Source organism: Meleagris gallopavo, chromosome 1 (genome assembly GCF_905368555.1).
Source record: "Meleagris gallopavo chromosome 1, MGAL_WU_HG_1.1, whole genome shotgun sequence".
NCBI lineage: Eukaryota > Metazoa > Chordata > Aves > Galliformes > Phasianidae > Meleagris > Meleagris gallopavo.
The window spans coordinates 101,057,835-101,072,042 of NC_139404.1; the positions used below are offsets into that span (position 1 = coordinate 101,057,835).

Genomic DNA, 14,208 nt, shown 5'->3' on the forward strand with positions numbered 1-14,208 from the left:
GAACTCTATACCAAACTTTTAGAGCAGTGCGAGCAGTTCTGCACCAAGCTATCAATGCAGCTCTACAACACCTTTTTAAGGCAGCTCAGCTCATATCCTACAAAAAATTCTTCAACATGGATATACTGCATGATAAATAAATACTTCCCATTAATTTAGAGTCAACAAATCTACCGTTGCATTATACTTCAGACACGATTTCAAGTTGCTAGACAACGCAACAAAGAGGTCTTAGAAAACAGCAGAAGAGACTGATGCAGCTGGGGCTGGCACACAGCTACCAGCCAGTGAGCAGCAGCAGCAGCCATGGGTAGCCAGGTGGACCTTCAGCTGCAAAATCCAGCAAGAGCAGCAGAGAAACCAGCAGCAGTTAGGACTTCACATTTGAGGTGAAGATCCATGCCCTATTTCTAAAAATACTGTATGGCAAGCCTGTGGAAGAAGTGCTTAACAAGTGATCTATGGACACAATTTCACCTCAGATCAATGCTAGGAGATTAATGTATAACATCTAATTTATTAGTCTTTCATACGCTTGTCAGTTCTTCTGTTTCTCCTCCTATCATCATCCTAAAATCATCCTGACATCAGCCTAAAAATGCCGCCCTTGCTCACATTTCTTTACCTTCACCTACTTTGTTTTATCTCCATTCCTGCACAGATTTTGGCATTTTGAATGTTTGCTCTACACTTACCTTGCTGCTGCCCTAAATTATAGAGCCCCATTTGCACCCCAGATGATGTGGAACGTGACCTGTTCGTCATTATAGGCTTCATTTAACACGTGCTTTTCAGGACCCAATAAAGCCAATTGTTTCCTCCACTTAAAATGTTCATGCTGCCTGCTGCCAGCAAAATGTTGCTGGGGAAAGTCAGATATTAACTGGACATGTTTCTAAAAATGCATAGGACAAAGAAGCAGAATGTTGTATTGCCTTCAGAAATACCTTAACAGTTTCTCCTTCAAAGGCTGTTAAAACACCACAGCAAAGCTAGTGGTCAGCTGTCAGAAGAAAATCCTGTTCTTGCCTATCACTTCCCCATATTAATACTTCAGTCCCTCCAACACCCTGCAAGCTGGTTCAAAGAGAGAAAACGATCCTTTTTATTTGCTTGTGGGGGTGAGTTTCATGCCACTTCAGCTCTCTAAACTTCCTCATCACAAGATCAGACATATGTTGAAATGTGGCAGAGCAGATATGAGGAGGAGGTGAACAAAACTGACTCCTTCTGCAAGAGCATGTACCACTTCAGCTCAACATTTCTGCTAAAGTGCTCTGCAGCAGCACTCCTAACTGCTAGTTTTATAAGAAACACTAAAATTAGCTCAAGCAATCTGACTGTCTCATGGGAGAGACTGTTTGTTCTTTCCACAGATCTGAAGTTACCACAGTTAAAGATGCCATAATTTGAAATATGATAAAGTGAATATGTTTGGGAACAACAAAATTTGGCTGTGCATATGGAAGTCCCGGGTCCTCTGTGGTGCTTCAAATATTTAAACCAATGAGGTGCTCTTGTATAAAACATCTAAAATAGAGGAACAGAATAGCGGCAGCGAAGCATCACACCACTGCTCAGCATCACACCGCTGCTCAGCTTAGCAGCTCTGATCCATACCAGCACTAAAAATACTCAAAGCCCTCTTTCAGACTTCAGCAAGTAAATACATACTGACATACCCACTGGTATGTCAATCTTCTCAACAACTCCAAATGAGAGTTTCAATGAGAAACTCGTCTAAAATACCAAAAAGTATGCACACATCACATTATTCAGTATTACAAGTTCAGCTTTTGTAGGATCAATCTTGCCAGCATCCCTTAGATCTTTAGTTAAACACAAAAATACAATTCCAGCTCTTAAGTGAATGTTTTTTTCCCTCTTACATGGAGACTACAAATCTGCCAAGTTGTGTGGGAACAAACAATGTCAGCTGCAACAGTTCACAGATGTGTAGAGGAACTTACTGAAACCCAACTCAGATTTACAATGTTCTTACAGATTTACAAAGTCTGTAACTGGTTGCAATAAGGTAAAGCAAAATAAATAAATAAATAAATAAAATTTAAAAAGATTATAAAACTGTTTAAATGCTTAAGGATATATTGTTTCTTTTTGGTCACCTTGCTTACTACCTCTTGGATTTCCATAGGATCAACAATTTCCTAACCCACGATAGTATTTATAGAAAAAAACTAAACTGTCAAGATAAAAGATTATATCAGACTGTTTCTCTGTATTCAGATTAACAGTATTAGTGTTTCAATTTTCATACCTAGGCAGAATTAAAGCACTAAGCATGGTATTGTCATTAGTGTAAAATGAAATTCCTGAGGCTTGTTTTTCCGGGGTATTTGTGTTCATCTATGCAAAAAAAAAATATCAGCACCCACAGAAAACAAAGCTTTGAACTACGATAGGAGATTATACTGAACAGAAGGACAGTTTCTCCCTTCCCTAGCAAGGTTTTATCCCAGTCCTCATATTTTGGAAATGCCTTAAGGAACTTACACCCAGCACTCTTTTTAGTCTCACCATTAAGCCAGAGGCATCAAGACTTCTAAAAGATCTACAAGGAAATTTTCAACTTTCAAACATTAGCTGTAAACTTCCTGAGTGGAATTCTCCCCCCACTCATGTCAGAAACAAAAATCGAGAGCTAAAATTCCGCTAGAACTGTTGACAATCACACTATATACAGGCAAAGGAAAAGGCAGGTGAAGGAATCAATAATTGGCCAGGTATTCTGAGACCTCTCCATGACAAAATCCGCAACCATCTGGAACTGAGAGCATTATTTTCTGTAATCATCACACATTTATCAAAACAGACAACCAGTGGGATTTTTGATTAAATAGAGGTATACAGCATTTGGAAGATTAAAGCAGGCATTCTGTACAGTACTATATAATATCTTAATTGGATGAACACTAACCAGATGCTAATGTCATGGCATGGCATGGCTTAGAAAGAAGCAGTTAATAATCTGCTCAGAGGAAAAAAAAACAAAAACACAGAATGCCCCAGAAATCAAAGAATATTTCCCCCATCCAACATTTGGGCATTGCCCTGCTATGAATTCAAGCAATCATTACCTTCTTCACAGCCTCAAAGCTATGAGCAAGAGAAACAGTCTTTCTCTTCTTTAACATTTGCCTGCAGAACTAACAATTGAAAATGTACATAAAGTATCTTTTCCTCTAACTTGAACATTCAGGCTTCTGAATTTGAAATGATTCTGTGCTACTAACCTAGACAAATCAGCCCACTGTCTGCTACTCATCAACTTCCTATGTACTATAGTGATGAAAAACAGATCTTCAGTCAATATTTCTGATTTCCAAATACTTCAAAACACACAGACAAAGTAAAATAAAAAGGAAAAAGGGAATAAAGAAAAAAAAAAAAAGAAAAAAAAGGAACAGGGAGAAGCTCCCCCAAAAGACAATACTACTACCACTGCAGGAAAAAGCTGTTAAGTTACAGCATGGGAAAGCTGTATGACCTTACACAAGCAAAGAGGATGATCCAGAAATACAGGCTGCCACAACACATGCTGCCTGTTCAGGCACAAATGTAGTCTTAAACAGTGACCAGAAAGAAATTAAACTCCTAAACTTCAAAAATAAATCCACACCCCCAAAAAAACACAACCAGACAGCTCTCAAGAAAAAAAAAAAAAAGAAAAACAAAACAAGAAGGAATCACACTTGCACCCATCCATCTACAGAGGTAGGCTCATGAATGCTATGGCCATGGTCTCAGTACCTTTAATTGGACACAGATATGAGGTTGCCAAGGCATGATTCCTGCCTCATTCCATCTCTCCTCCATTTACCACTAACACTCCCCTGTGAGCCAGCAATAATACAGAAGCTGGATCAAGAAGCTGACCTACTTCTGAAAACATCCTCTGAAGAATAAAAACTGCATCACAGTGGAAAGCGCCAGGAATTAAAGATACCCCAGAATGACCTTTTGGAAAGTGGGATAGATCTGTGCCAGAATAAAGTGCCCATGCAACCACCATCTGGAAAGATGGAGAAAGTAGATTAGCATAGATATTTCTTTCTCAAAAGAGTTGATGTGTAACGGTGTCATATTTTCTTTACTTTAGGTGATCTTTGCACTTTACACCTAGAGTCTCTCAGTTATAACATTATTTATTGAAGGAACAGCTGATACAAGTCCATCTTAGAGCTATACAGGGCAACATGTCAGGGGAGACGCATCTTAGAAGAGTAGACAATGTACTAAGATCGCTCTGTATAGAAGGATGGTGAAATGGTGAAAAGCAGCAGTAGAGTTCCACTGCCTCATCCCCATCAGGACATCTTCCATGCAACACCACAGCTGCAGGAGAGGTACCATTTCTGCAGATACCATCTAACCCCACACATCCTTCAGGTTTCTTGGGCTTCAGTAGGGCCAAGGGTTGTCTAACTGAGCTGCATTCTCCTCCCTAGGCACGGACAGAGACCTTGCTGAAGTATGGTAGTGGGTCCCTTTATAACCTTACAGAGCAAGACACAAGCAGAGCACACTAAAAATAATATTTTAATTTCTTTGTCTTTTACACCCTCAATGTATTAGATGCCTTTTGACATCTGTTTATGTGCCAAAGGGTTATCTGCTAGTTCAACTCTAAACTGAAGGCAATAGGACTACCCTGCACATAAGCCATCAATACTTGTATGTTTTAGTGGACAGAAGAAACAAACATCTCATCCTACTCCTGGTACAAAGGCTATGCTGATGGAATCTGGCAATAAATTGAGCCATTCACCTCAACTATCATGCCTGTGAAACTCAAAATTAATCTAAGGGGAAAACACAGCATAGCTGCCCTCTTTAAGCACTGCAGTACAGATTTACTAAAATATATTTACATAGACAATCCACTTGCATTTTTATCCTTTTTCCTTCTTCAGCCTTCAAGCAGAATCACTCTCCCACCCTAAGAAAAATAGATTTCTTCAAAAGAAGTTGGAACATTCATTATAAAAGCAATAGAATATATTGAGATTGATATTTTTCATTTCCTTTATTTTCAGGTCATACAAAGAAGTCCACATGGGGAAAAGAGAGCACTTCATCAATACCACAACAAAGGAAAGCAATGCATATGTTACAAGATGCTAAGTTACATTTCAAATCAAGTGACTAATGAATTTAAATAATAGATTACAGCACTCGGGTTAGAAAGCTCCTCTTTCTCAAGTCACACTGTGAATGTACTAAGGTTTAAACACAGTAAACATCACCCATTACAGAACCTTCATTTCCAAAATCTAACCTTTTATTAAGGCAAATGAGGTTCAAGCCCTGGCAGAGTAAATTAATTTGACTTCTGTGGACTAAAATTTAAGTAAAACTAAAGAACTCAATGCAAAGAACACTAAGATACTGTTTGTCTAATCCTGTAGGATTGATTGCATACCTCTGAGAATACACCAACATGTGCCTTTACAATGTCATTTGTTTTAAGGACAGCCTGTGATGCCAAAAATCTGTGTGTTTTCCATGATTTTTCATTAGATGAACCATTTTCTTCCGAGCAAAACATATAGCTTTTAAAGCTAAGTTTAGAGGAGCTCAAGTTGAGAATTCAATTTCATCTTCAATACGATAGTTATTTGGTTTGAGAAATTAGAAAGAGCACATCATACAGCCTAGACAGAAACAATTCATATTAGGATGAAAGTGACAGGATACCACAGAAAGAAACCGTTATCGAAGGAGCATTTTCATTACATCTCAAATTATCCTCTCAGAAGAAAAGCCTTATTTTTAATTCATATATTAAAAAGCATCAGCATTCCTGGCTGTCCAACAATTCCTTTAACAAACCGTAGCTCTCAATAAAGAGAGAGACAAGAGAGAGTTGAAGTGCTGCTATCAGTCCTGCCTGCCCAGTTTTGGATTGCACGGCACCCAGGGCAACAAGAACAGAAGGATTCTCCAACACCCTGGTGGTATGGAGTCAAACAAGCAAACCAAAATGAAAAATGGGACAGTAAGCCTGATGTGATGGCTCCTTGGCATCCCCAAGAGGGGACTTGAAGACTTTTCAGCAGGGTCTGTTGTGATAGGACATTGGGAAATGGTTACAGACTAGAAGAGGGGAGATTTAGATTTGAGCAGAAGACAAGAAATCCTCTTTGGAAGAATGATAATTAGAGTCAACACTGTTTTGTCAATAGTTACAATGCTTTATCCGTTATCTTAATTTATCTTGTTTTCTGCTCCATGTAGCACGCGCGCACACAAAAAAAAGAAAAACAGAACAAAAAAACCCCACAGCTAAAGCATAAGTGTGCAATTACAGTTCATTTTTAATTTCTGGGAAGGAATTCTGTAAGAAATACACATTCGTTACAAGACATTCATGGATGTTCAAGACAGTTCTGGATACATGCATGACCTCACAAAGATCCCGAGCAGTTGTGTGCATTCAGAGATGCCAGGTATAACACCTCTTGAAGCCAACACTGATATTCTGCGTCTGGAAGCCACTACAAGTTCTACCCAACTATCTAGGAGGGAGCCAGTTACTGGCTATAGGGAACGCGTATATCCCTAAGTTCCTAGGTTTACATTCCATCCAGCCAATAGCGCAAGCAGTATCTAGACTCAAACAACTTATACTATAGTTTTGATTTGCTTTTGAAAACAATCTTCAGGACAGTTCCTTTCCATTCTGTTAAATTCCAAGCACATTTAAAGGGGAGTTAAGAAATTTCAAATTAAGAAAGGGAAAAAGCAGATACATATTAGACAACATGAATTTTCTGCCAGCTGATAGCGTTGCTTTCACAACTTATTTTGGACACTGAATTCAACACAGACTGCAAAATAATTTCAGCCCTTCAAGCAACTTCTGTAACACAGGCTAATCACTAGACATAAAAATCCAGCATGTAGTAGCTGCTTAAAATTGTTAATATAGTACATCATACACCACAATATTTTTCATCTGAACACTCTTTCCAATTGAACAGGGAACTGAACACACCTAAATTAACTTCCTACTCCTCATACTCACATGATTATGAAAATATGTACTTTGCCAAAGGGCAGGTTCCAGCTTGGCTTTATGAGAACTATTTAACAAGATAAGCAGCTGTTTGGATCTCAGTGAGCAGAACCTGCTCCAAAATGCACACTCCTTCCACAGTAATGTGCCATGTCAGAGCTGCTGCCACCCTTCACTTGAACATCTGTGGGTGGGGACACCAAGTCTGTCCCAATGAACAAAAACCAAAACCCAGGAGCAGCGGTCCTCACATTCCAGGGCTTCAACTAACTTACAATCAGTGGCTGTTGGGAAGCAGCTTCCCCCAGGGGGCTAGTAGTGCAGTAATTACAAATGGCAGGGTTTTTTCAACATCCCTCTGAAACAGCTGATAGTGCAGTGTCAGCAACAGGCCTAGATTGACCGATGGCTTGATTTGAAGTGTCAGCTAGTATACTCACAACATGTTAATGCTTTCGGCACAAACACAGGTGCAATCACTCCATTTACATTAATGCAACCTGAATAAACATTGTTCTAGCACCAGCAGCACTTGCATTTGACAACCGTAGGCCCGTGCCATTTTCAGCATGCTATTTAGTTTGAGATTAGAAGATACCATGCATGAGTAAATTGTACCTCTCCAGACAGTGTTTAACTCTACCCAGGAACATTTGATCTTGTTCTCTAAAAAAAAAAAAAAAAAAAAAAACAGTAGAAAAAAGAAAAGCAACCAGAGCTTAGGTTTCTATCTCTTCAGTAAACAAGTCAATGTTACTAATTTTCACCTAGTTTGTCCTAGCTTAAAAACACAAGAGACTTCACAGATTTCAGGGTAGAAGAGATCAGTGTGCCCTGCTTCTAGAACCACTCCTTGTTAGCTTAGGAACAGAGTTTAATTGAACTCAAGAAAATCAGAAAGTAGCATTCAAGTATCTTCCATCTCCCTTCAAATAAGTCTGAGAGGTGTCAAATTTTAACTGTGGGATGCTCTATTCAAAAATAAATCCAGACAGTTCCTGTACTGCACTGAGTTCCCACTCAAAAAATGAGAAGAAACAACAAGTGACACATATCCTTAAAAGACGTAGGTGGTTCTGCTTATTACTTTTTCCTCCCTTTCTGCCCTGCAATGCTCCTTTACTGTTACTTCCTTCATCAAGACTTCCAAAATCCACCTACATTGGCAACAGTCAAGGAGAGGCAGCTATGACAATCTCAAGTAAAACATGCAAGGATACCTGTAACATCTTCTCCAAAGAAGAAATCTAAGTCCTTCTGTACTCCATACATGTTCCAGCCTCGAGTCGTAAAGAAAAGCTCTTTTTGAAATCACTTCTAAGGAAACATCTACTGTAATAAATTTTGATGATAGGGAAGATTCATTTTTTGGTTTCAAGATACCTTCATGGAAGAAAAAGCCATGGAAGGAAGGAACTGGTTGCATAGGCTGCTTCTGCGAGATCTACAGTGAGAACTTTACACAAGGTATCTGTTACAAAAACTAGTTAGAATAACACGATGTACAGAATAGATTTTTTACTAGAAATGCAGGGGAAAATCTCATCATCTTCTGCTCCCTGTCATTTCAATGTTCTGCTCAGAGTTGGAAAAAAACATAGTATCCTAGCACCTGTTGTACCATCAGCTGCTGCTCCAGCCAGACTAAGGAAGGAAGGAAGCTGCCATGATGCCCAGGCAGAGTACTGTCTTCTTCGCTAATGCAGGACAAAAATTTAACCTCTGTCTGTATTGAGAAAGACTGCATCCCAAAAAGTCATCTATTTGGAGAAAAAAAAGGAAGGAAGAGATTGTATTTGGCAAAACTAAGAAGAAAGGAGATTTTAGCCACATTCTGTTCCAGTGCAAGGGGTACCATATAACCTGGATGCTTATTGCTTCCTGCTAATAGGAAAATACGTATTTGCCCCATTCCCTGGACCTGATAACAGCAAACACTATCTCAAAGGCAAGGTAAACAGCAGAAGGCAAGTGGAAAACCACAGCCTCACTTATTATTTCCAGGATACAAAGTATATACAGAGCATGAAGCAAGAGGTTTTCCACAGCTGAAAAGTCAGCCTGACTTGCACGTACCAGTGCTATTCTCCGAATTCCTTTCTTTTACAGAAGATGGTGCTTGTACCAGATTCTCCCGTTCCTCTTCTCAGATCGTAACGAAGTTAAACAAAAGCAAGTCAGAAGTGCCTTTTCCTGGCCATAGCCAAACCTACCATGCTACAGAAATGGTCACAAGGACAAGGGTAAGCACGGAACACTATGGGAAAGAGTTGTACAAAACCAGGAGTGTCGGTCCATTCTACTGCGCTGGATCAATTTCAACCTGACTTTTAATTTTATCTTGTCAGTAGATCTCATCTTCATAGTATTTGTTAATTTCTGTATTCATTAGCAGCATTAAACTCATTAGATATTAAAGTCATACGATTCCTCCCCATCCCTAAACCAGCTGCAGCCCTGTCCTGAGTTGTGGTGCTACCAATGCTCTGGCATCTCATAGCAGCCTGTCCTGTCTCCACCACTGTCAGTTCTACAAGATGAATTGTGTAGCCCAGGTGAGAAGGAAACTAAGGCAGGACATCAGCACCTTCCCATGAACAAACAGAACAAAATTTGTTCCATGAACAAACTCAACCCATGGTGAGTACAGCAGGGAAAGATTTTTCACTCCAATTCCCATGCCTACTACCTCTCTAGCCTTTTGATATCTTATGCCACTAATTAAAATTAAAACCATTAAGATGCCTGCCCCATTTCTAGAGAGTAGATCAACCAGCAGCTTGCCCTGTGACAGTGCTGACTACACTGCATTGTACTTCTTGAAGTGTCTCTCTAGCTAGGTAAATCATAACATGGATAAGCTAGTAGTAAGTTAATGAACAATCAGCACTTCAATCAAGGCTATTGCTGCACTGTAGTTAAATATGTAACTCTCAAAAACCCAAATAACAGAAGCTCTCTTCTTCTCAATCTTTCCTCCAGTGGGAAAAATGTTTAGACTCACAGGAAAAAAAAAAAAAACAAGGATGAAAGGGACCTACAAAGATTACCTACTCCTCCCCCTACTCTGAGCAGGGCTCATATCAAAGCCCAAGTTGCTTGAGTCCTTTGAGGGTTCAGCTCTCCCAGTCTCTGAGGTCAAAGACTCCGCACCCTGAGAGCCTGTGCCAGCTTTCAGCTGTGTCACAGTGAACATTTTTTTTTTTTTTTTTTTTTTACATGCAAGTAATGATTTCACTTATTGATCCATTTGTCATCTGTCAGTATACAGCTACTGCCTTACAACTGCTTTTGCTTTTCTTTTCATTTTTATTTATCAAATGAGAGCATTTTTCTCTATGATGCAAAATTTCTACACCACCTGACATTCAGCTGAGTTTTACAGTTCCCAGTCCTTGTTCTGGAATCCTTTTATATCTGTATCTGTAACTGCATTGTCAATTCTGAACCATTCCTGCCTTAGTTGTTGTTCTTACTTCCTGTAAATTAACGTATTTCTTTCTGTAACTTCAGAACGACTTTCTACCTCATGGGCTTTTATTCACTCATCTCCTTATTCCTTTCCCAATGCTCAGTATTCTCACTATGCATAAAACAACTTCATTGAGATAACTCAAAGCAGACAGTGAAAAACAAGAAGCAGTCTTTTAAACCCTGCCAGTATGTCATGTTTGGTATTTTTGTTAGTAGTAGGCAAAAATACTATTAATTTCAAAAAGCAATACTTTTTATTAAGAGAAAGCTATTGGTGAAGTATCCATTTTAATATCCACCAGAAGTTTTCTTAAAATTTTTATTCAAGACCGTAAATCCCAATCTCAAACAACTGAAGAAAACATCGCCAGAAACAGAAGGAACAATCAATCAATGGGTGAAAGGACAGGGATGAAGACGCTAAGAGAGGAGAGATCTGAAGTGTGAATTATCTTGCTTTTTAAAGAGGCATTTTCACAAGAATTGGTTTGACATTTAGGAAGCAAGACAGCTACTGCTATAGCAATAAGCAATAACCTCTGCTTTTAAAAAAAAAAAACAACAGCAGAGATGGCATAAAAAGACGTAAGGACTAACGCAACACAAGGCATGCCCTTTTGTTTCATGGCATGAAATCCACATTTTCTTTTCAAATTGTCACACACTGGTACAAAGTTATCATGCTATCACAGCATGGAAACAAAACAATATTAGATACACAGTCTGTTCTTAGGACATGAATGAGAGGGTAATAATCTTCTGCTCTCGAATATGAAAGTGTTCATTGTGACTTCATCTGTAGGGCAAGCTCTTTCTATTAAGAAACTCTGAATGGTTCAGTGTGGTGCAAAGACCAATAATTCTGGAGTGACCCAGAATATTTCATTATGATGGTACAATGACAGTGGACGTGGTTGAAGCTGACTTCCAAGATTCCAGCCCAGAATGAAAAAAAGTGTTTTAAATAAACTGATTTAAATGTTTTATAAACATACAATGAACTTCTGAGTTATAAAGTTAGCCTCCCCATAGGCATAAGACAGGGACAAAATTATCCAACAATAGTTTCAATAATCCTCTTGCAGTCAATTTCTGAAGCTGTTTTAACAGCCTCTGTGGAGAACATCTTTCAGAAGGACAAAAAGGCAATAGAGCAGAAGAGGAAAAATAGAAAGGGAAGATCCCTATGGAGATTCAGTTCTCCTGTAAGCACCTGCATGTAGGTTCTTAAACAGCAACACCACAGATACCTCCCAGACAAGAGACTTACTTCCTGGCAGTACTGCAGAATCCCTTCTTTAGTGCCGATACAGGTCTTGGTCCCAGAGGGGTCAGATTCCCATTTTCCATTCTGAACATTCATGTGCATATTGAGTTTGCCGCAGAACATGGCAATTTGAGGCTCTGCCAACAGTCCAGCATTTCCATCTGCAGGCACCTGAAAGGAGAAGAAAAAATAAGTTTTACTCTCACTTCTGACATTTCAGTCCTTCTAAAGCTATAACAGCATAAGCAAGCCTGAATCAAAGCCTAAGCTCACCCATCCATGGCCACAAAGACAGAAACTGAATAGAGCAAATTTGAGAAGTTTAAATAACATCTCCAGTGAAATTCAGACATGCAATAATTTAACACAAAGTCTAAAGCTGTAAATAACTTTTTCAGGTCCCTCAATTACCTCATCAGCGTCGGCTAAACAAAGAACAATGTTCAGAGCTGATTACAGAAATTTAACATTCAAAACATACTTAGTATACTGGTGCTGGGAGATGTGGGGAAGTCTTCAACAAATACGAAAAGAACAACACAACCTTTATCAAGACCATCTCTAGCTCATTTACATGTTGAATACCCAGGATGCATCGTGTCATGCCTTATAAACTTAATGAGTTAGAAGTGGCAGCTTACACTTAAGCTTTGTTATGACTGAGCCTTAAAATGCACTGGATGAGGTAGTATCAAACAGGAATGGTAAGGGTCTAGCTCAATAAAATTACAGAATATCATCTACCAAACCAAATATTAAAATACACATGAGATGCTCTAAGCCAGCGCTATTCCTTGCCCTGACAGCGCCCAGCCCAACCCAACATCACCTGGCAGCCTCCCTCCTTACATGGGGCTGAACAGAAGAAAAAAGAAGTAATATCTGTGGAATCCAATCTACTTTATTCCTTCCCAACATTTGGAAAGGTTAAAAAAAAAAAAAAAAACACTTGTATGCAATTAAACATTTTAAAGATTCTGTTCCACTGTTACTTGTACCTAGTCATTTTGATCACTGATAAAAATCATCCCAAAATTCACGTTATGGGTCAGGGAAAACAGGAAACAATTTCAAATGTCCTGTTTTCAAAAAGCCATGGGCCTCTCTTTATCCCCAAGGTGCACCCTACCTGCCCTCTAATTCATCTTAATCCCTAGCACTGCTGAAATCAATCTCAAGATGCTGCCAGGGTAACAAAGTCTTTTAAAAGTAGATAAATCAGCAGCTGAAATGAAAGGATCAGCAGGCCTACCACAACAGTGAAGCTGAGTGAAAACTCCTGGGAAGGCTACAAAAGCAAGCACATGTCCAACACCAGCGAAAGAATCTACTTCCAGCCAGGAACGGGGACAGGCCATGCTGCACTGACTGTGAACTGGATTAGAAGAGGCTGAAAAAAAATCAGCAGGCATCAGGCAGTCCCAGGAGGTGAACTCCTCACTGCCACTCCTGTGGCACAGCAATGTCTCATGCAGCACAGATGCATTTTTACCATTTCTTAGTCATTTCTGTGGAGCTTTTCGTACCATATAAACAACCTCAGAATCCTTCCATCTCACAGTCCAGTGAAATTGCTGCTTATTACTATAATTACACAGAAATATACACCATGAAAGGATGTTCCCATCATTCTCATTCATTAAAGAGAAAAACCTGAATATCTGCATAATTCCAGCTATTGAGCTAACCCTCCTCCTCCTTATCCATCCCTATGAAATAAATGAGACACCATCTTCCTGTCCAAACAGAAATGGAAAACTGTTTGCAAAATCTTGTGTGAGATGTGAATGTTGCCAAATAAAATGACAGCTGCCAACAGGACTAGAGAAGTTAAATGCTTATTTGACACTTGAAATAAAACTAAGGGAAGTCATGCCTTGCATGGTTAAGACAAACAGACTGTCGCTGTAACCCAGAGCATCCCCTGGCTTACTGCCTTTGCGTCTTCCCTTTGTACCAGCACTACACTCAACTCTGAAAGCAGCAAATCCTTTGGGAAATTAAACCAAACTGAAGTACTAGAAAATCATAGAATAGCTCAGGTTGGAAAAGATCTTGAAGATCATCAAGTCCAATCACGACCTAACCACACTACACTAACTCTAACAACCCTCTGCTAAATCATGTCCCTGAGCACCACATCCAAATGGTTTTTAAACACAGTCAGGGATGGTGACTCAACCACCTCCTTGGGGAGCCTATTCCACAGTGTGCCTCTGCTTAAGAAGGGGACAGGTAAGGCTGCCATGCCAACACTTCTACTTTGTTCAGTTCTCATCATTTGGCGCTATGAGGTTGAGGTCCCAGACCCAAGCTAACCCTGTAGACCTCCTGCAACCAGATGCACGAAGGGTCTCCCAGCATCTCCATGGACAATATGTGGACTCTACTATGTGCATCTTACAATCCCACAGAAAGAAGCCCCGGT

At 39.5% G+C, this 14,208-nt stretch overlaps 1 protein-coding gene across 2 annotated transcripts in view; it reads right to left on the minus strand.

Moving 5' to 3' along the window:
* The window catches only part of APP (amyloid beta precursor protein), a 201,823-nt gene that overhangs the window by 147,496 nt on the left and 40,119 nt on the right, over positions 1 to 14,208 (minus strand). For both annotated transcript variants that reach the window (XM_085241509.1, XM_085241500.1), the window contains exon 2: positions 11,784 to 11,951. In XM_085241509.1, the coding sequence (XP_085097635.1) occupies positions 11,784 to 11,951 (168 nt within the window). The remainder of the gene's footprint in view (positions 1 to 11,783; positions 11,952 to 14,208) is intronic.